The 23,415-nt window shown below is 37.1% G+C and overlaps 1 protein-coding gene across 1 annotated transcript; it reads right to left on the bottom strand.

The window, feature by feature from the left end:
• Positions 1-6,597: 6,597 nt before the first annotated feature.
• On the bottom strand, positions 6,598-8,984 carry CCDC179 (coiled-coil domain containing 179). The gene is made up of 3 exons (XM_012536910.2): positions 8,857-8,984; positions 8,261-8,305; positions 6,598-6,741 (listed from the first exon to the last, which is right to left on the bottom strand). The coding sequence occupies exons 1-3, from the start codon at positions 8,899-8,901 to the stop codon at positions 6,598-6,600; spliced, it is 234 nt and encodes a 77-aa protein (XP_012392364.1). The 5' UTR covers positions 8,902-8,984.
• Positions 8,985-23,415: the final 14,431 nt, after the last annotated feature.

Genomic DNA, 23,415 nt, shown 5'->3' with positions numbered 1-23,415 from the left:
TGCAAGAGCATGGGAGTGAAATAGTGACCATATGTAAATGACAAAGGACTTAAAAAGACATGATCGAAGATCTGATTACAGTGCAATTGACAAAAAAAACTTGGTTACTGCTGTGACATACAACAATTCAAGATAATTACTAACATTATGGCTGTTAACATTTTACTAAGACATAACCAGATTTTTAGGAGCTCCATATAATTTCCAGTATATCTATATTAATAACATTTACCCATACAATATAAAATAAGGTTTATCAGCACTCATTTGATAATGCTTCCCATGTAATTTAACATACCAAATAAGCCTAATTTGTTTAATATTTCTCTTTCTCAGATGCTTCGGGTATCCTCTCTGAAGCATCCTAGAGTTAGCTAGAAGTCAAAATAACTTCGATTAGAATTTGATATTTGGGAAGTTTTTCAAAAATATCGAAAAGGTTTCCAAATTCTTGGTCACATAGGATTGTATGTCACAGTAGAACAATACTTAATTACTTAACCAGTGACAATAAAACATTTCAAAAGCAAATGTCAAAAGTTGTAACAGATTACTGGTTAAAGGTAAAGAAACTTTGCAGTCAGTTATCCAAAGCAAATCAATATTTTAAGAAAACTTTGTCTTCTTAATAGAGAGAAAGCCAAATTCAGGTTTTGTACCACTTTACCTTTCATAATAAAATTAATTTACTCAATTAAATTGATTCTAATCTTTATCACTCCTGACCACACATAGAATGGCTTTCTAAAGATTCATTTTTTTTCCCCTCACAATCTTCTACAACTTTCTATATCCACATTAATTTGTCCCTTATTTTCTTTCCCATTTAGGAATAACCAGCTTTAGGACAAAATTACTTTCTTTTCCCTTAACAAAACGCATTTCCATTCTTTATACCTTCTTTTTCCCATACAAAGATGTTTTCCTTATTAATTTTTACTAGTTTTAATTACATATTTTAATTATTATAATTCTTAACCTCAAAAAACTTAGTTTCTAGTGAAAACTAAGGAGTAAGCAATTTATGAACTTGTACATTAGCATTTTGTAGATAGGCAAACTTGTGAATACTATTTGTAGTTTCTAAAAACAGGTGATTCCTTAAAGAAAATGTCTCAGTGTGACACCAAACATATTTATTTATTTATTGTGAATTTTATTTTATTTATTTGTTTATGCATCAGGTTCTTATTAGTTATCTATTTTATACACATCAGTGTATACATGTCAATCCCAATCTCCCAGTTCATCCCACCACCACCCCCACTACCCCCGCGCCACTTTCCCCCCTTGGTGTCCATACATTTGTTCTCTACATCTGTGTCTCTATTTCTGCCCTGCAAACTGGTTCATCTGTACCATTTTTCTAGGTTCCACATATATGCGTTAGTATACGATATTACATATTTATTACATATTTATCAATAGTCCTAAATATTTATCAATAGTCCTAAATATTACATATTTATCAATAGTCCTAAATATCTTTAGTTTCTCTGTAAAAGGAAACCTATGTTTGGTAATTAATATTTCAGTATCTTATTTGGAAATGATCTGGATATTCAATGAATTGCCATCATTGAACTTAATTTAGCAGTTTCAAGATACAAAAAAAAAAATCTGGAGGACCTATTTTCGATAGATATACTTAAAACATAATTATTCCTAAAGAGTTCGCTTAAAACTCTTATTTAATTTACTTAAAAGTTTCATCATATCAAGTTATTTTTCTTGCTGACAAATTTTGTAATGGGGATAAGATCTTATTTGATTTCTAGTAAACCTAGGTACAATAAAAATATTATACTTAATGTTGATGACCCTAAAGAAATGTCTGTATTAATTAAACCAACAAACTGAAACTTGTTTTCATTCATTTAAATTAAATCTATTTCATTTAATCTATTAATTCTAGATCATGTGATCCTAAAATTCATTTGGGTTACTTTCTTTTATATTTCTGAGTATTTATATAAGCACTTAATTTCCTTTAAGCCAATTAGAGTCCTTTTACAAATTAATATTGGCAATACCACACCTCTACAACACACATATATAAATATATACACACAGACACATAGTTTCCACTATGTGGACAGAGAATATAGGCAATATGTTATAGTAACTTTAAATGGAGTATAATCTTTAAAAATATTGAATCACTACATTGCACACCTGAAACTAATATTGTTAATCAACTATACTTCAATAAAAAACAGAACAGAACAAAAGAAAACTCTCTCCTAGGACTGTTTAAAGATTTTAAACATTTTGTTTAAACACAAGTCATTATAAATATACAGCAGAGGAAATTTATTTCCCCCTATTATTAAATCATAACTCTAAATCTCTAAATAAGTTGTAAATCCAATTGTAAAAATTTAAACATGAATACATCATTTTCAAAGGCTTATGCATATTATTATTTGTTGAAAAGAAGCAAATCTCAAATTACCACAGAAAAGAAAGTGGTAGTAAGATATGGTATTTAATAAAATTCTAGACCCTGTAGCTTGGATGTTAAATGGTTGCACTGTTTATTTTGCAGAAATGTCAGAGCATTGTCTTTATTTTTCAAACGAAGTCAAATCACAAAATGCCACTTGATGTTAGAAATCTGCATATTTTGTTCTGGCATGATTTCTTCCATACAGACTTCAGCTTTATGTCCACTAGAAGAGATTAAAATACACAAAGAAAAAGAAATTCAATCAAAATATACATAAGGAAAAGTTTATACAAACTGTAAGTCCTCTGGGAAAAGTCTCAGAGAGAGAAGCCTTTCTTATACAAAAAGAATTGTATAAAGAGCTAGAAATGCTATTCTAAATTAAAACAAGGTCACATTCAGATAGAAGCCAGATATGAGAAGCACTATTATCAAATAAATCATATCTGGGAATAAATATGACATAAACATTTTTTTCTACGAGTCAAGCAACAAATGCTACAAGTAAAAAGAATTTGCAGAAACCAAAACTAACAATCAGGAGAAAGAGTAAAGGCGTTTCTGAACATAATGAATTTGACAGAGATGTTAAGCATAAGGATTTTTCTTCCCAAGTCTTATGGTATGTGATTGACTGAGAAGGTATGTTGTACGCATCTATTGAGTGTTTGAAGTCTTGAAATGACCCAAAATGAAGTGAACAAGAGGGACAAATAAGTGAAAATGGAAAGATTATGTATATCACTATTAGGAAGAACTGAACCTTAAAATAATATTTCAGAATAATTTTAATATGCATGAATATTATAATTATATAATTAGGAGAAAACATTTGTTATAGAGATTTTAAACAGACAAAATGAAAACAAAAACTACTTTTTCAAACTTTTCACAACACAACTGAGTGCTCTAGCCTCATCCTGCATCTTCTGTTCTACTGGGCACAATCCATGTTAATAAAGGACTTGTACGTATGGACTCAGACCTTTATTTTCATCCCAAACCATTTAAGATGTATAAAGTAGTGTTATCCTGTGTGGTCTGGTTTTGGTGCTAATCTTACATTCATTACTACTTTGCAACAAGATTAGTAGAGAAATTGAGTAAACACTTATGTTTGTTTATAATAATTTGATATTGCCATAACATTTTGATTGTATGTTACAGAATGATCAGTCCACAATGGTTTGGAAATTAAACCAAACAAAATTTATCTTAGCCCACATTTGAGAAGCAGGGAGAGCCTGAGCTTAAATAGGAGGTATTATATATTTTGGTCAATATATAGAAGAAACACTAGGATAGTGTATACTTTGGACCTTTGAGCCCCTGACGTTCTTTTTTTCGGGAAAAGCGTGTATTTTTTCCTTTACAGAATATCAGAACTTTCATGACTGCCTAGTACTGCCAAAAGAAAATATGTGGATGTTCTGAAGATAACTCCAGAATTTTTGTATTAACGACAATGAATACTAAGTACCAGATTGAGCTCAGGCTTTTCATGGATCATGCATTTTATTTTTTATATTTGTATTTATTTGTGAGACATTTCAGTTGTCTCTGAAAGCTCAAGTGAGTTGGTGGGATAATTGATAAAGAACATTTTGTAGATATTTCTATAAGACACATCTGGTAGCTCAAGAAAGAAAAAGGAGCTTTTTAATGGAATGCCCTAAATGGTTTGGTATTGAGGGCAAGGCACAAAAGGAGGAGATCAATGGCACAAGATATCAGCACTGGAAAAGGGATAGAAAGATTAACCAAACTAGGGCTTCCCTGATGGCGCAGTGGTTGAGAGTCCGCCTGCCGATGCAGCGGACGCGGGTTCGTGCCCCGGTCCGGGAAGATCCCACATGCCGCGAAGCGGCTGGGCCCGTGAGCCATGGCCGCTGAGCCTGCGCGTCCGGAGCCTGTGCTCCGCAACGGGAGAGGCCACAGCAGTGAGAGGCCCGCGTACCGCAAAAAAAGAAAGAAAAAAAAAAAAAACACACAAAGCACAGATTGGGAGAAAATATTTGCAAAACACATAAAGAACTGGTATCCAAAATATACAAATGACTCAAAACTCAACAACAACAAAAAAAGTTAAAAAGTGGGCAAAAGGTCTGAACAGACACCTTTCCAAAAAAGTTATACAGATGCAGATAAACATATGAAAAGATTGTCAAGAGTACATATCATCAGGGAATTGCAAATTAAAACAATGAGATATCACTACACAACTGTCTAAATGGCTACAATCCCCAAACACTGATAACAAATGTTGCCAAGGATGAGAAGCCACAGAGAACTCTCATTCATTGCTGGTGGGAATGCAAAATGATACTGCTACTTTGGAAGACAGTTTTGCCAGTTTTTTTCCAAAGCTAAACACAGTTTTACCATATGAGCCAGCAATTGTGCTCCTAGGTACTTCCCCAAATGAGTTGAAAGCTTATGTCCACACAAAAACCTGCCCATGAAGGTTTATGGCAGCTTTATCGATGATTGCCAAAAATTGGAAGCAACCAAGATGTTTTTCAATAGGTGAATGAATCCATACAATGGATTAAAAAAAAGTTATCAAGTCATGAAAAGATATGAAGGAAACTTCAGTGCGTATTACTAAGTGAAAGAAGCCAGTCTGAAAGACTACATACTGTATGATTCCAACCATATGACATTCTGGGAAAAGCAAAACTATAGAGATAGCAAAAAGATCAGTGATTGCCAGGGGCTTGAGAGGGGTGAGGGAAGAGGGAAGGGATGAATGTATAGAGCACAGGAGATATTTAGGGCAGTAAACAATCTCCTGTATAATATTGTAATAGTATATAAAATGTGTGTGTATATATATATATATATATATATATATACACATATATATGTTTGTGCGGGGGAGTGTCTATCAGCTTTATTGAAGTATAGTTGACCTGCAATAAACTGCACATATTTATTTGAAGTGTACACTTTTAAATGTTCTGACACGTGTACACCCGTGAAACCATCACCACAAACAAGATAATACATACATACATATAAAGAGGCTATTTTCCTGATCAAAAAGAACCGATTCAGCAGGTGTATACTTTTCGCCCTTTGTCCTGTATCTTTTTCTTTTGGAATGTGGACACAATCTCTACCTATGTAGAAGCTTTTATGAGACAATGAGAATAAAAATCATGTGAAAAGTGTGAAGGATCAAAAAGACAGAAGGAACCTGAGACTTCTTCGATGAGTTTTGAAACCACCCTATCAACCCTAGACCACCTAGGTCAGGAGTTCTCCTTTGGAAGAAAAAATACTCCTATTTGGTTAAACCATTGCAGTTGAGTTTCTCTTATAAGGAGATGAAGTTAGAAATTCCAAACTGACATAGCTATCCATTAGCTGGGCTTATAAAATATTTTCTTTCAAAAAGAAAGCCAACAGAAAAAAAATCTTAATGATCAGAAATATAACTTTTCCCAAATCTTTCTGTAATCTTTCTATAATGAAATATAATCCTGATCCTGGAAGTTGCCTGAATAAGGCCAGGGCTCACTACTAAGGTGGAAGAGGAATGGATGAGGAAATTTGGGGATTTTCACCTTGAAGAAAAGTCTGCATATGAAGGGAAGTAACAGCTTTCTTCAAATATCTGAAGGACTTTCCAGTGGAAGGGCCATTGGATTTATGACTGGCTATTAGACGTGTAATTGGTACCACATGTAAAAGGCTCATGGAGGCAATATAACCATGTTATGTGGAAGAACTTTTAAATCCTTGTCAAAGGTATGCAAAGATGGAATATAAGCTAAGGTAGAGTTTTCTGATGTTGCCAAGGGTTCAAGCCTAGGCTGAAAACCTATTTGGCAGGAGATTTTGTGATTTATTGTCCAAATAATACAACCCAGAAGATTTAAGTGAATAACTTTAGGGAGTCAGATAATATACGCAAAGGAAAAACTGGAATCCAGAGCACTGAGGTTTCAAAGACCACACTCTTTCCATTAAACCACATCATCTCCAGGAGACAACTACAAAAGAGATTTAAATAACAGATGAGAAATTGATTAGAGGAGTTTTAAGGTATCTTCCCAGACTGCAGTTACTGATTTCTCAAAGGAAAGGAAAGAAACAAAATTTAGAGTGTTCCATAAATGAAAAATTGAGGATGCCTCTTGCATTTAAGGATCTGTTCGTTTTAGTGGAGTCTCTACATTTATTAGGAGTCCTGGTTCTGGAATAGGGGCAGGCCTTGAAAAACGTTTACTAAATTTCCTCTTCTGTTTCCTTAGGTTTTGCATACGCTCAATACGTTTATCTGTGGACTTTGGGAAAATTAAAAGGAAAGAAGACATTTACAATGTTAACAGCATAGCATGCTGACAACATTTTTGGTTTGTGTCCATAAAAAAAGATAAACACAATCAGTGCATACAGCTTACATAGAAATAGGAAAAAAACTTTTTGCAAATGTGTGATTTATAGATGAAGAAAACATTTTGGAGCCTCAGTATTCTTTTTTTTGTGGTCTTAGTTGGGGCACGTGGGATCTTCGTTGCGGCGTGCGGGATCATTCCTTGCGGCGCGTGAGCTTCTCTGTAGTAGTGGTGCGAGGGTTTTATCTCTTCTCTAAGTTGTGGCGTGTGGATTTTCTCTTCTCTAGTTGTGGCGCACGGGCTCCAGGACATGTGGGCTCTGTAGTTTGTGGCATGCAGGCTCTCTAGTTGAGATGCGTGGGCTCAGTGTCGTGGCGTGCGCGGGCTTAGTTGCCCTATGGCATGTGGGATCTTAGTTCCCCAACCGAGGATCGAACCCGCGTCCCTTGCATTGCAGAACAGATTCTTTACCACTGGACCACCAGGGAAGTCCCACCTCAGTAGAGTTTTCAAATGAAACTATTTACTCTTTATTTCCACTTCATTAACTGTGCACAATAGTGCACAATATGGACAATAGAAAACAATGTTAAGAAGAAAGAATAGGACTTCCCTGGTTGTGCAGTGGTTGAGAGTCCGCCTGCCAATGCAGGGGACACGGGTTCGAGCCCTGGTCCAGGAAGATCCCACATGCCGCGGAGCAACTAAGCCAGTGCGCCACAACTACTGAGCCTGCGCTCTAGAGCCCGCAAGCCACAACTACTGAGCCCACGTGCCACAACTACTGAAGCCCGAGCGCCTGGAGCCTGTGCTCCACAACAAGAGGAGCCACCGCGTGAGAAGCCCACGCACCGCAACAAAGAGTAGCCCCCGCTCGCCACAACTAGAGAAAGCCCGCACACAGTGACAAAGACCCAACGTAGCTAAAAATAAATAAATAAATTTATTTTTTAAAAAAAAGGAAGAATAAATCATACAATGAATTTTGTGTGATCTTATGTTTATAAAGTTCAAAACCAAGAAAAACAATATCCTTTTAGAAGCACGTATGTGATAAACTATTAAAGAAAGAGATTAGCTTGATAAAAATAAAATTCAGGGTAGTGGTTACCTCTGGGAGAGACACAGGGAGGTCGAGTAAGGAAGCGGCTCCTAGATGAGTTCAAGGATACTCATGTTTTCTTAAACTGGAGGTATATTTTGTTACCCTGCTGTAAAATTATGTATGCTACATATATCCTTGTGTATGTATCACATGTTACATTAAAAAAAGGAGAATATTAAACCATTTAGGTTATCCTAGTTAAGACTCATTCTGATAGTAGTCACAAGATCCTAGAGTCTCAAGAAAGATAACACAGAAGGGTCTAGCTGATAGAACTTTTGTCCTATTAGGGACGATCACACATAAAGGGACAAGATAAAGTCACACTTTTGAATTAACCATAATTATTTATTTAAACATTACCTGCCTTTCAGTGACGTCTGAAGGATAATGCCATTTTGAGCCTTCCTACATAACATGTAAAATTAAAAAATAAAATAAAACTCATGAGCAAACAGAAAAATCAGTTATTATAATAGGAAGCCTATGCTACTGTTTTCTATTTATGTAATAGATGCCTATTATCCCAACTGCAAGAGGCAGGATCAGAATAAGAGCATCAAAGTAAACATTGGGGTGGAAGATGAGATAGTATTTTGAGAAGAAAGAACCTGCTATGAACCACATTACCGGGACTACTGAGATTTATTCTGGAAGGAAAGGATGTACAAGAAATCCAAAAATTCATGTTTCTGTTGGTACTGAATATTGTCATGCTGGGTCAATAAGTCATTCAACAAACAGATGACTGCACGCGCCTGGCCCCCAGCAGGTGCGAGGTGGGGCTTTTCCTCCTCCCGGTGGGTCCTGCAGCCCAGAAATTAGTCTGCCTCCTTCACCCGGGATTTCCCAACCCCAAAGCACCAACCCCCGCGTAAAGGCCAGCAGCGCGAGCGGCCGAGGTGGCCTCCCACGGGGGAGGCCGGCGCCAGGGCGGCAGAGGGCCCGGGGGGACTCACGGGGTTGACTTGGACAGCGTCGTCCTCCCTGCAGCACAGGCACATTCTGCAGAGCCTCGCAGCGCCGCGGCGCCCACTGCCGGACCCCCGCCAAGTCCTCGCGTGTGCGCCACCTACGGCCCGCGAGCCCCACCCGGTCCCGTCACAATTCTCTTTATCCTGGCCGGGAGGGCCCCGCCCTTTCCCTTAGCTGTCTTCCAATCCCAGTGCCGGGTAGGTAGAGTTCCTAGCCTCGGAAGAGCATCTGTGGAACTAGGGATGTCAGGTCACCACAATCCCCTATCCTTCCGGCTCTGTCGCTCAAACACCCACATAACACCAATTTTCTATCTTCCAGTCCGGAACTCTCTACTCTCTCTCCAGGGAGTTCCCTTCCCTTCTAACACATCTAGCTTAGATTCCACGGTCCCTCACATTAGCTTATCCTCAGGGTTCTGAATTCCAACACCTCATTGTTCTTCCGTCACAGTTTCCAGTTGGATCCATCCAACTACTTGTCTTCAGGTCCATAACCGGGCTGAAGGGGGGGAAATCTTGAAGATGGCTACAATACATATTCATGATCTCCAGATTAAACTGGGTCCTCATCGCTGCTTACCACTTTCATGTTGCACTACCTCTTTCTTTTTAGTACTCCTCAGCATTTCCTTCAAACTTTCTTCCCTCTATTAAAATCTGAATCCACCATCTCCCCATCACTTTTAGCAGAAGTAGGACAGTTCTTGCTTCACACACTAATAATGGCTAACACTTCTGTAAGGCCAACTGGCCCGAGGCCGGGGAACACAATCAGATTCACAGGTTGCATCAGACCGAAATTCTCCGGACCACCCAGTTCCAGAAACTGCCCTGGAGACATTCCGGACCACCCAGTTCCAGGAACTGACCTGAGGACTTTGAACCCAGCCCAGCCTTCCCGCCTTTCGAGGGGCGGGACTAACGGTCCCCCAGGATACCCGAAAAGACCACCAAATAAGGAATACCCTGCGCCCTCCCAGATTCACCACACCCCTTTCCCTTCTTCCCCTATAAAATCTTGCCCAACCCTCGCCCGGGTGCGACTTCTCTGGCCCCTTTCTCTCGGACCAGTGAACCTCGCCCGGGAGCGCTCCCTAATAAAGCTCACTTGAAGCTTTCCTCTGTTTTGCGGTGCCGTTTGTTAAGATCCGACCTTACAACTTCTATAGAGTTTATGCTTAGCATATTAACTCATTAACTTCTTATAGCATCCCAACAGGGTAAATGTGTGATGATTACGGGCTGGAAAATAAGGGACTAGTATGTTAAATAACTTGCCCAATGTTATACAACTGGAGAATGAGCTGGGATTTAAATCCACAGTCTGCCTCCAGAGCCTGTGCTCTTAATACTGTGCTATGCAACCAACTGCTTTTAAAAGCGATAAAACTAATTCTGGGCATGCAGAAAGAATTTAGTAACTGGGAATAACTGCTGCTGGGGTCCATTGCTACTGCCAGGTGAAGTGTCATGGCTAGAGTGACACTGAGAGCAAGAGAACAGGTCTGAGTCCAATCCTTCTCCCTTCCACCTGCCTTCCAATCTTCCTTCAGCACCCACTATTGGCTAAATCTACAAGGACTCCAGCTGGCTAAATTTCCAGCTCTTTTATTTCTAAAGAGAAATAAAATACGCAGAGTCCCAGCCCTGGCTTCACAAAGTAGAATATGGAAGAGTGAGTTTAGAGCTGAAAGACAAAAGGTCAACAAGTGGCACAGCAACAATCGTGCCCTAAATCCCTTTGCAGTCCTTCAACTATACATCTTTGAGAATGGTTTCAAACGTCCCCACTACCCATATTGGTAACCTGGTATCACACTACAGTCAGCCAATGTCCTGCACCAGACACAAATTTCAAAATGTGATATGGCCAAGAGTAAGGGGCAAGGGTATTAACTTTCTGATTCTGGACAGTATGTTTGCATAAAAATTGCCTTTGCAGAAAAAAAAATGCACTTTAACTGTAAAATAAATTATGAAAACTCCTAAACACTAAATGTAAGCAGAATCAATATTCCTACTTATTCATGTTTGATTGGTATAGAGCTGCAATTCTCAAAGTAAACTCCAGAAAATACCACCATCCCAAAATGTTTTACATGAAATTTTACATGAAAAAACAAAACAAGTAAACAAGCCACACTTCCCTCCTACCTAAAAATGGGTACTGAGTTCAAATAAATTTTGGACATTATGGGTTAAACAAAGTTAAATAAGTATCTTTACTGTAGGACTACTCAAACCCTATTAATATGCTAAAGTGATTATGAATTTCCAAAAGGGTATATATTATACGTTTGTCTAATTTATTGCTTGTGGGACCCTTTTTCAGTGTCCCATTTGTAATCTCTCTCATTTACACGTGGAGAATTCTAGATTAAAGACAGAATCCTTTTACTGAATAACTAAATATTATTTTATATTACTTTAAGCATGACCTTGCAATGTCATAAACTACATCAATAATTTTTTTTTAAAAAATTATTTATTTTTGGCTGCGTTGGGTCTTCGTTGCTGCATGCGGGCTTTCTGTAGTTGCGGTGAGTGGGGGCTGCTCTTCGTTGCGGTGCGTGGGCTTCTCATTGCAGTGGCTTCTCTCGTTGCGGAGCACGGGCTCTTGGCACGCGGGCTTCAGTAGTTGTGGCGCACGGGCTTAGTTGCTCCGTGGCATGTGGTATCTTCCCGGACCAGGGTTCGAACCTGTGTCCCCTGTATTGGCAGGAGGATTCTTAACCACTATGCCACCAGGGAAACCCCATCAATGACTCTTAATATCAATATTTAAATCAGATTTTTCCCACATGCAATTGTTTTTCTCATTTTCTGTCTTAGCAAAATTTGCTGATCTTTGTTTTATATCTTAAGTGGCCGTTTCATAATGCAAGTAAGATTAGCTTGTTAGAGTGTTTCTGCACTGCAGCTGGTATTTTTATTATCTTTGTGTATTTGAAAAATATATACTGATGAAATCAGTTGAAGTAACATTGCACTAATAAATGCTATGTCTATATCTTGTAAAACAGGATAAGAATTATCAAATAGAATAGCTACACAATTTTCCTTAGTTTAAATATTAAGTATTTTCTTTCATTTTTTGCAAATGAAATCATTTTAGGTTTGTGTCTCTTCAGCTTTCTTTTCTATCATCCCTAGTATTTCAAAACTTGGTTATTTAGCAACTGAATTTATAAAAACATTTAGATATTTCATTCACATTTTTAAAAGCTTGTCATGTTTGACATTTCCATAATTAGATTTTATTTTGTAAGATTATACAAGTATAGTGCAAGTTCTTAAAAAACTAAACTGTAAGCTTTTCCACATAAATGAAACAACTTATGCAGAAATACAAATGGAATGTCAACATTGATCTGTCTTGTGCCATTATTTACAGATTTTCTGTTTTGTTAGTTTGTTTTCTGGGTTTCCAACAGGCCATGGAACCTATTTGGGGGCATTAAGGAACTTTACTTATTTACTTTGACTTCTATATAACTATTTTTCGATTTGAAACTATTTTCCACAGTACATAGGAGAATTTTGACAAATTCATATATTTAGAATTTTCCTATGATTTTATTTTTAAAAATAGCTTTGAGGGAGTAAAACTTTTTTAGATCCTAAGATTCTCTAAACACTGGAAATTTTTCTTACAATTAAAGTCTGTTCCCTTTCCAGGATAAAATGCTATTTGTCTACTTAGTAAATAAGATGTTGACAGATTCATCACTCTTTCTTTTTAGCCATTTTTTCATTCTACAAATATCTATATCCAGTGAATGACTCTTCTGTTCCAGTCTCTGTGGCTTGTGCTAGAGTCTTAGTACTGAATAAGCCAGATTCCTATATGAATGGGTACTGTGTAAAATAATACCAGTGTAGGGCTGACTCCATGGGTGTACAGTCTGTGTAATCACACTTAGAAAGATTGATGCTCTGCTCTTGCTGTCTTAAAACTCTTAATTTTTAAGCAAGTGGCTCTGAATTTTCATTTGGCACTGGGACCTGCAAATTGTGCAGGTTGTCTTGATCCTTCCCCACAACGTTTGTGAGAAACATTGTTCTATCTATCATCTATCTATCTATATCTATCATTATATCTCTGGGACACAGTAGCATTTCGTATCATTTTTTATTATTATTTTATGTAGGGAGTTTATAGCAGATTTTTCCTTTTCTGTACCCATGCAGTTAAATTGTGAAATCTAGGTTAGAGACTTTTAATATGTCTATATTAAGTTACATCTTTTTAAATTCAACCTATCATTTCATCCTGTCAAGAGCCCTTTTTGTTCTCTATAGCAGAGCACCTCCATGTCATCTGCTGACCAGATCAGCTTGTTATCATCATCCAAATTTGTGATGAAAATCTTGCACAGAACAGGACTGAGAAGAACGCTCTGTGTCTCAGCGCAGAAAGATGCACAGAAGTTTCATCCATAAGTATTTACCAGTACCTTTTGGCAGAATTGTTTATTCAGTTATAAATTCACTCAACTTTGATATCAGCTAGATCTGATTATATCCATCTTGTCCACATTAATATCATGAAATACTTTTTCAAATATATTATTGGAATCTGGATGTGCTTTAAGCTACTAGTCCACATTGAAGCTTGTTCAGTAAACTTCTCCCTAACTTAGAAATTGAGCTAGATAAAATTCTAGAGTTAATATTGCATAAAGAAAGCAATAAAGGAGTTAAACTAGGGAGGAAAAAAACCCAGCATTTTTGTTGGACTGTTTTATATTTATTTCGTGGGTTAGTGTATTAGTTTTCTATGGCTGCTGTAACAAATTACCACAAACTTGGTGGCTTAGAGCAATAGAAGTTTATTCTTTTACAGTTCTGGAGCCAGAAGTCTGAAATCAAGGTGTCAGCAGGGCTTTACTCTCTCAGGGGGCTCTCAGGTAGAATCTGTTCCTTGGCTTTTCCAGCTTCTGGTGTCTGCCTGCATTCATTGACTTGAAGCTACATCATCCCAATCTTTGTCTTCATCTTCACACATCTTTCTCTTCTATGTATGTGTAACCTCTCTGCCTTTTATAAAGGTGCTTGTGATGGTATTTAGGGCCCACCTAGATAACCCAGGATAATCTCATCTCAAAATCCTTAATTTAATCACATCTGCAAAGACCTCTTTTCCAAATAAGGCATCAGTCATTAGGTTCCAAGGATGAGGACATGGGCGTATCTTTGAGAACAGTTATTAACCTACCACAGATAATTTTGCCTTTTAATTTTGAATTACATATAGGAAGGGCATTGTACATTTTCATCCTTAGGGCTACTATATATCTTAACCTGGCCCTGGGTAGGGGTTAGTTTCACCTGCTTCTCATGAGAACCTGCTTGTTCTTTCCACCACCTAGGGCTGTAGCTCCTCACCTTTGTGTTGTAGAGCTAGGGCCACACTTAACGTGTCTCTAGGTTACTGGGCCATTGCAAGGAAAGCAGTTAATCAGCTGCTGCAGTTAGAATGCTAGAAGTAACAAGTGACATCTTTTGCCATTATTAACTGTGAGAAATTATTTTTGACAATTTATTTATGGCACTTTTAATCACATATCTCTATTGGTATGACATAGGTCATATGTCACTGTTTCTGGTCTCTGAATTCCTTCTGGACCAGCAGATAAGTCCGGTCTCTGAGACTGGGCACAGGAATGAGCTGGCAGAGTTAGTGAGCTGCTAGCTGGTGATGGTGCCGAATGAATCTTGGGCCTGGCAGAGACTGCTACCAGAAAAAACAAGGCAGAACAAGCACTTATAGGAGAGGAGATAAGGGGCTTGGACTAGAGAAATTCCACAAGGCACGGGAAATCAGAGGCCGGCATAGACCGTCTCCTAATTTACCTTTGTATTAATGGGTAGGTAATGAGTGAACAGAGGAGAGATAAGAGAGACGTCAGAATCCACACGACATGCCCTATAGGCAGGGAGGGACCATATAGGGAGTCACCTTCACATTAGCCTGGGTGATAAGAAAGCTATGGGTGCAATCTGGCAATGTTAAAAGGTGAGGTTAAACAAAGAGAGATGGAATTGAGAATTGAGGTTAGAAAAGGTGAAGTAAATCAACGGGAAGACCCCAAACCAGTGGGGGTCTCCAGCTTCTAGCGCTTTGGGGAGCTGATATGCCAGGAACCCTGCTTCCACCCAGTTAAACTTTCTCCTAAGTTGTTTTGCACTTGATCTGCAGTTCAGCCTCTTTACCTTTTTGCTGGTTCTCTGCATCTCTCATGCCTGCCCCAGTGTAAGGTCAGAAAAAATGAGTTACCTTATGTCAGAACGCCTATGAAGTCTCTATTTCAGAATTCTTTCTCAACAACTTTATTTTGAAAAACAGTTTCTCAGGAAAATGCATTAGTTGGAAATTGGCCTAAATGGATCCCAGCTTTGAGTACTTATTGAGGTCACCTAGATGAATCAGTAAAAACACAAAGAAATTTGGTAGTTATGTCTTGAAGTAGAACTTCATATTTGGAAGTACTGAAAGTCTTGTAAACAAGGCTTTTAAGAAATCACTTTAAAAACTAACTAAATAAATGGCTATGCTTTGGAGATTTCTAATTCACATATAAAGGACAAATGAAAATAATAACTGTTCTAATGTTATGTGAAAGAGTACCTAGGCTTTGGATAAATTTCCAGTAACATGTAATAGCATCAAAGTAAAATTTTAAAAGTGCTGTATTCTGAGGCACTGAGATGGAAGTGAAAATGAAAGTTGTTGAAAACTGCTCAAAAAAAGGCGCTTGTGACAATTAAGACAGTGATGTTGAAAATGCATGTGAAAAGGTTGAATAAAACTGTTTAATGAAATGTGGGTATGGAAATAAGCAATATTTCTAAACTAATATATTTTTATATAATGTGGTATTAAACATGGATGTATAAGAAAATAAGTTAAGTAATACAAGTAGACATTTAGCTATTACAGTTACCTCTCTAAACGTTTAAGGGCTCAAGTTGACGCCCCCCCAAAAAAAAACCTTGGGGATATTTGCCCTCCTAAATGGTCTCTTTCTTAATTGGAATGTTTGGAATGTTTTAACTTTTAATCAATTGTATATTACAAATTCAAAATGTTTAGAAAGGACTGCAAACACAATTCCTTACCCTAAAGAACCCAGTCTTACTATTAAGTCATCAGACGCACAAGCATGCACGCACACACGCACACTTCGAAGGATGGTGCTGTTAAATGGTAAACTGAGGCATATTGAAATTTTTATGAATTTATTTTAGCAAGAATTGATTCGAATGGGGCAGCACCAAACCAGAAGTGTTTGGGAACCCTGGCTGACAGGAGCCAGGGGCTAGGCTTATACAGAGAAAGTGCAGAAGCAAAGAAAGGTTATTTGTCTATAGTTTAAAGCCTAATTGGCTGTTTGAGAGTGGTTGTAATTAGCCTCGTGATTTCTTAACACTGAGATATTTACAAACTTAGATTTTCGGTTGCTTACATAGGCTACAGTGGCATTAGAGCCTCATCCATCTAATGGCATCCTTGTTTGATTAATTTAACAGTGCAAAACATTCTCTCAAGTCTCTGCGTTTCATTACATACAGTCAGCCTAGAGAAACATGTAGGGACCTGCTCTTCTCAGCTTCGCATTTATTTTCTGATTTATGGCCGTCTAGGTTATAGGATCCTTTGTTCTTGCTTCATCCTAAAAAGCAGATCTTCACACATAAGAGTATTCTGGATCTTCAGAGCATCAACAACATGAAAAATACTTACGCTGATGTGATCAACTTTCACAGCAAAACTTAAATGATTCTCTCCCCATCAGGGGTGACGTTCACAAACTGAGGGAAAAACTTCTGTTGCTGTCTCCCAGGCTACAGCTCTCAGTAAGATACGGAACAAAACTCAACTCACAGCCCTTATGTTGTGCGTTTATCTTTCGATTGACGTATTTATTAGAAAAAAGCACAATGCAATTTAATTTTAGAACAAAATTAATTAACACTTAAGTTTTACAGATGGAGGGAGCTCCTCTTAAGTACTTAAAAGTCTTAAAATCTCAAGTTGTGGGGAAGGTGGGATGGGAAAGATGAAAATGCTAAAACTGTCATCCCATGTAAGAGCAGACAGTTGTATTCATATTCATGGGGATTACAAATCTCTTCCTTCCTGTATTCTTTAGTTTTGACTATCATATAGTTTTCTACACCAAATTGATATTTTGAGAACACAAATAAAAACACATAGTATAGAAGTGGAGATTGAAAATTTATCCAAATAGCACAGAGATCTATTTGTTAAGTAAGAAAAAGAATTAAGACATAATTATTTTAAGACTTCTGATTCCATCTTATCTTAAATCTTTATTTAATTAGTCTACCAAAACTGCATTGGGTATTTAACATCATAGAAGTAAATATGAATTGTTCTTCTGATTCTTTTTTTTTTTTGGCTGCATTGGGTCTTCGTTGCTGTGCGCAGGCTTTCTCTAGTTGTGGTGAGCGGGGGCTGCTCTTCTTTGTGGTGCGCGGGCTTCTCATTGCGGTGGCTTCTTTTGTTGCATGCAGGCTTCAGTAGTTGTGGCAAGTAGGCTCAATAGTTGTGGCGCATGGGTTTTGTTCCTCCACAGCATGTGGTATCTTCCTGGACCAGGGCTCGAACCTGTGTCCCCTGCATTGGCAGGTGGATTCCTAACCACGGCGCCACCAGGGAAGTCCCTCTTCTGATACTTTATACAAGCATAGGATCATTAAGAGTTGGATCAGTATTTCACAGAAGACATTTTCCAGATACCAGGAACTGAAAAACCAGTGTGGGAAATAGCTCACTTTACCCTTACAGATATGATGACTTCGCTTTTTTACAAAAGACAAAAAAATTAAAAGTAATGTTGTTTCTTAAAAAGTATTGTCTTTCAAGCATATATTATATGACAAATATAAATGTCAGTGGATCATTATATTGATACTTAACTGACTGTCATAACATTAAGTTACAGTGTTGATTAAATAATAAAACCCTTGGAAAGTTCCTCTTTCCTACCTTTATGTAGAACTGACACAATGAAAAGGATGAAACTTTATTGAACCGATGCCATTTTTAAGGAGTACTATGCTGGTCACATGGACTGATTTGCTCAACAATATGGCAGGTTTGGATACCATGATTTTGACATTTATATAGCACTTTTACATACGTTTCTAAATCTTTCATTTATAAATCATTTATTTCATATGGTGTTCATTTCATTTGAACTCCATAAACCTTGGGAGGAAAGTAAAGTGCAAATAATTCCCTTTATTTTAAAATTAAATTTTAAAAACAGGTGAAGCTCAGAGAACTTAGGAGAACTAACCAAAGTGATTTCATTTAACATTTATTAAGTCAATAGGTATTTATTGAAAACTGTATTAGTTAGTATTCCTTTAGTTGCAAGAAGAGAAAAACTTATGAAAGTAACAAACTGAAAGATTTTATTATTTTGGTTTACCTGACTGGGAAATACAGGAGGAAATCTGTTTCAGTCAAATAATTATTCATCTCCATTAGCTTTGTTTCCCTCTACAGGTTGGCCTTACTTTGTCTTGCTGTGGATAGATTTTTCTGCAGATAAAAGGGACCTCTTCTACCTCCATCCTGCTGCATTTTGACCCACTATCTAATAGAGAGTCCTCACTGTTAGCTTTTGGGGAGGAGTCTAATGAGTATATAGGACCAGTTAAGAGAACTTTTAAAATACACCATTAAACAGCTCAGGTTAAATCACATTAAATATGATTAGTACTAATAAATTAATGGAGCATCTTTTCTTTAACTCAGAAGTTTCAGCATTCTCATTTTTAGGTTGAATCTAATCAACACTTTAGAACAGTGACAAATTATTATTCCTTTCTTTGGACTTTTCTGTCCAAGTATAAATGAGTGAAATCTGAATGTCATGGTTGGTTTTAGAGATACCCACGCAGAAAGAAGCCCAGGATGACAAATAGAAAGTGTGTCATTCAGCCTGTGGAAAACTACTAAAGGAAATAAAGTGAACTCGGCTAAGAACTGTAAAGTTCTGAGAAGGAAACGTATTAGTGGAGATTAGAAAATCTTTTTATTAGGTTTTAAAAATCGGATTTATATACAGTCCACATTTACTCAAACCCCATTAAGTAGCAATGAAAACAGGCAGGGTAGAAAAAGTAGACGCTTCACTGTAAAAAATATCTTGGCTCAAATTTTCTTTGCTCTGTTTCGGTATGAGCTACCTTAGGTGCAGCTAAACCACATCTCTGTTTTCCAGTCAGTAAGACAGAGCTAATCTATTTCTTAGAGTTGTAAGATTTAAGAAATACTGTAAAACATGCTTAAGTATGATTTTACTCTTCTTTAAAACTATCTGGGGATAATTTCTCATATGGCTGAAGTTTGCACAGGGACAGCAAAAGAAGAGCTAGGGAATGAGTTACTAAAGGGACATGTAGCCTCTTTCTCCATAAGGATCAAGACAATGCATAATAATTCTTTATAACATTAAAATATTATGTTGAATAACTTAGAATAATTCTTAGAATCAGGAGGTCTAGCTACTTTGCAAGTATTATTATTTTTTTCTAGAGTGGTTAGAAGTCATACCCATGAAGTGTAAGCAACTGATTTCCCAGCACAACTCTTCAGAATGTGTTCATTTTTAGAAAAATATCCAGCAGGTGGCACCACAATCATAATATTTACACAGTAACAAGTTTGTAGTGAGGGAGAAAAAAGAAAATTATTATGTAGCCAGAAGATGGTGCTAAGTGACCAATCTTTAAAAACCAACGTCTGTGTTTGAAATAGGCAACTTCCGTTTTAGTGAATTCCAGGATTTATAATCAGGATGCTGTTGACACCATTGTTTGAAATTCTTCAATTTTAAACTTCAAATTTATTATTTATACAATAAAAGATCCCCGACCAGCTCAAGAAAGCAAGAAATACTTTTCTACTCTACTTTTATAACTCACAGTGGTTGCAAAGAGAAAAGACTATATTTAAAATTTTTTATTTCACTGTTTCTCTAGTTTCATATGTTCAAGATTATACTTTTTTAAAAAATATAAGGACTTATTGTCCACCTCGAAATTCCTTATTCTTCTCCTTCTATTTTTTCACTAAGATTCTCTTAGGAAAATGAAACGCTGAATTGGAAGACCTAGAACCTGCAGATATGCTTTCTGACATGTCCAAATCAGAAAAAAAAGTTTTGAAACATTTCTTCTGTATATACTCTGTGGACTTTTCTAAAATACTGTTTAACGTCTTCGTATATTCTGTTATTAATGTTCAAGTCTTTAATCACTTTAAAATAATAGAAAATAAAAAATTAAACTGCTTTCAAAGTTTGCTTTAAACTTTCATCTAAACAAAAACTGTATTCTAGGGGCTTCCCTGGGGGCGCAATGCTTAAGAATCTGCCTGCCAATGCAAGGGACATGGGTTCGAGCCCTGGTCGGGGAAGATCTCACATGCCACGGAGCAACTAAGCCCGTGCACCACAACTACTGAGCCTGCACTCTAGAGCTCGCCAGCCACAACTACTGAGCCTGTGTGCCACAACAACTGACGCCCGTGCGCCTAGAGCCCGTGCTCCACAACAGGAGAAGCCACCACAATGAGAAGCCCACGCACCGCAACCAAGAGTAGCCCCTGATCGCCACCCCTAGAGAAAGCCCGCACGCAGCAATGAAGACCCAACGCAGCTAAAAATTAATTAATTAATTAAACAAAAAAAGAAATGTTAAAAAAAAAAAAAACTTCTAAAAATTTGTGGTGGTTCATTTGGAATTCTCAACACTTGCCTATTAAACATCTCTTAAATGCACCCATTTCTCACCAGTCACCCCATCTCCTTCATCCTCTAGCTTCAGCTACTGGACCATTCCAATAGCCTCTTAGTAATTGACTTACATTTCCTCCTTCTCCCCCTCCAACCTGTTTTCTCTCATGAGGTCAAAGCGACATATTGTAAATGCAAATTTGATCATTTCACTCTTGTTCTTAAAACTCTTCAATAATCTTTGTAAACAACCAAACCTCAAACATGCCCCAAATTCACTTCTCCAGGTCAATCTCTTAGGAAGTCATTCTTCCCATTCATTTTCTATGCCTTTGCTACACGACCTTTTTCAGACAATGCTCCCTCCTCCTACAGGTCTTGTCTTCTTTCAATTAGCAAATCTGTTCTCCTATGTCTCCATCTAGATGTCTCATATGCATTCTTTGGATCACAACTCAAATCATCGCTTTCTCAAGAAACCTTACCCTATCACTCAGGGTATCAGAGCTTTCTATTACTTGTCCCACAGGACTGGCTAACTCTCCTCTGTGGCACTCCCCTCTGTAATTGACATGGTTTATGGGAGGTAAATTGATCAATGTCTCTTTTTGCCCTAACTCTACCATAAGCTTCATGAGGACAGAGGGGTGTTCACTTTTCTTACTGGTGAGTTTGAAAGTGCCATACTTGACATGTGGAAAGCTCTCAATAAATATTAGTCAATTGATGGAATGAATGATTTAAAAAAAAATCAGAAGTCTCTGGAAAGTGTAGTTGACCTTATGGGTTCAGAATATCTTCCACTGGCAAGATGTTTACCCTTAAAAGAAACCTCAGGATGCAGATGAGAGCTGTCTTCAGATATCTACAAGGCTGTCATGAGACAGAAGGGTGAAGCTTATTCTTTGTGTATCCAGAGGGTTGATCTAATACCGAACACTTACAGAAAGAAAGAAATCCAAGATTTAAAAAATCTGAGTATCTGACAAATTTCTGCATTCAGTGGAGAAATGCCTATAACTGAGATATTTGAACGTAAATTAGTAGTCCATCTGGTGAGAGGCAGAAAGGGGAATTCAAGAACCAGCAGGGCAATTAAGTGACCTTTGAAGTCCCTGTGAGCTTTGAGATTCTATGGAGGTATGATTGGTTAAAAAGATTATCTCTGTCTTTGCCATGCTGATTGCATTCTGAGATGAATGCTGAATGGAGTATGGCTTCTTCCTTAGAGTTTTGGAGAATAAGTTTCACTGTGTTTAGGACTTAAAAGAACATGTGATTTCCTAACATGATCTGTACCACTAATTTCAGCTTAGGTTTACATTGTCAACCTCTTCTTGGGATACACCTGAAACAAAATGTAACTAGAACTTGCTTCAGATATATTATTTTCTCTGATAACTGAAATTACATTTTTTAATGTAACTTTTACGGCATCACTGATAACATTTACTGATAAACTTTTGAGAATACATTTGATTTTGGGAACAATGAAATTTGTTTAATTTGTTTTTTGGGGATATTCTAAATTCTGCATTTCACACATCTCAATTCCATCCATAAATGTAAGTGGTTAATGAGTTCTTTGTTCTGTGAATCTAGTTTCAGACTACTGCAGGAAAAAGGGTTAAGATCTTTACACTTAATATATAAGCTCCTAACTTTTATGCCTCAACCCAGATTTTATATTAAACTACAAACAAAAATATTAATTTACCCTCAGGCTCATGATACTATATAAACTAAGTAGTTCTTAACTGTTTTTGGTAGATTGAAAACAAAACTTTCATTTGAAGACCTTCATATCAATTTAATTCCAAGTACAGTGAGATATACATTGTACCATTTTCATGAACAAAAATGAGGGAGTAATCTCAAAGTTGATTGATAGGATAAAGGTTAAATAAACTACATATGTAAAGTAAGCCACAATACAGCCTTTTAAAAGAATGAAGTTGTGTAATGAATACTGACATGGAAATATGTCCATGATATACTATTAAGAAAAAGTATCAATTAGCAAACAGTATGGACAGTGTGTTCCCACTTTTAAAAATGATGTAAATATATCAAAAGATGTCAGAAAGTTTTTATCTAATCTGGTAGCACTGGTTATCTCTGGGCAGTGGGATTGCATATTGGAATGGCTGCAAACATGAAAATTAGAATCTCCCTTTTTATACATTTGATACACTTTGTTGTGGGTAAAATTTTTTCCCACATGCATTTACCTTTAAAAAGAAAACCTAAGAAGGACACGAACTAATACAATCTATTGTTCACTTTCATCTGTAAGAATAAAGAGGAGGAAATGAATCATAGCCAGAGACTAAGATGATATTCACTTCCAGTGTACACTGTCAAAATTCAGAGTTCTTTTGTGAGAAGAATAATAATGAAATCACACATAGGGATCAGAATAACTAAATATATACTTCCAAATCATCCTTGCTCTTGCCCTTACCAGCGCAAGGAGAAACTCTAGCTTTCTGCAAAATCTCTTTCTACCCCAAATTTTCTTTAGGCCCAGGGGATTTCTCACAGCTCCATCTCACTACATTTTTGTCCTACCATGTTGGACGCCACCATTTCCCCACAGGACTGCTGTTGCTTTACTGGGCACAGTGGATATGGCAGAAATGTTAGAACTCTTAGCTATTACAGATATGCCATGGTTTCTCTCAGTAGGCTTGAGTAGACAGAAGGGAGCATACGTATAGTGGTGAGCAAAGGGCATTTCTGGGAATTGTAAAGAGACCAGCTA

The sequence above is a fragment of the Orcinus orca genome, chromosome 8 (assembly GCF_937001465.1).
Source record: "Orcinus orca chromosome 8, mOrcOrc1.1, whole genome shotgun sequence".
Taxonomy (NCBI): domain Eukaryota; kingdom Metazoa; phylum Chordata; class Mammalia; order Artiodactyla; family Delphinidae; genus Orcinus; species Orcinus orca.
The sequence above is the reverse complement of the archived record's forward strand: the minus strand, read 5'-3'. Positions and strand labels throughout refer to the sequence as shown.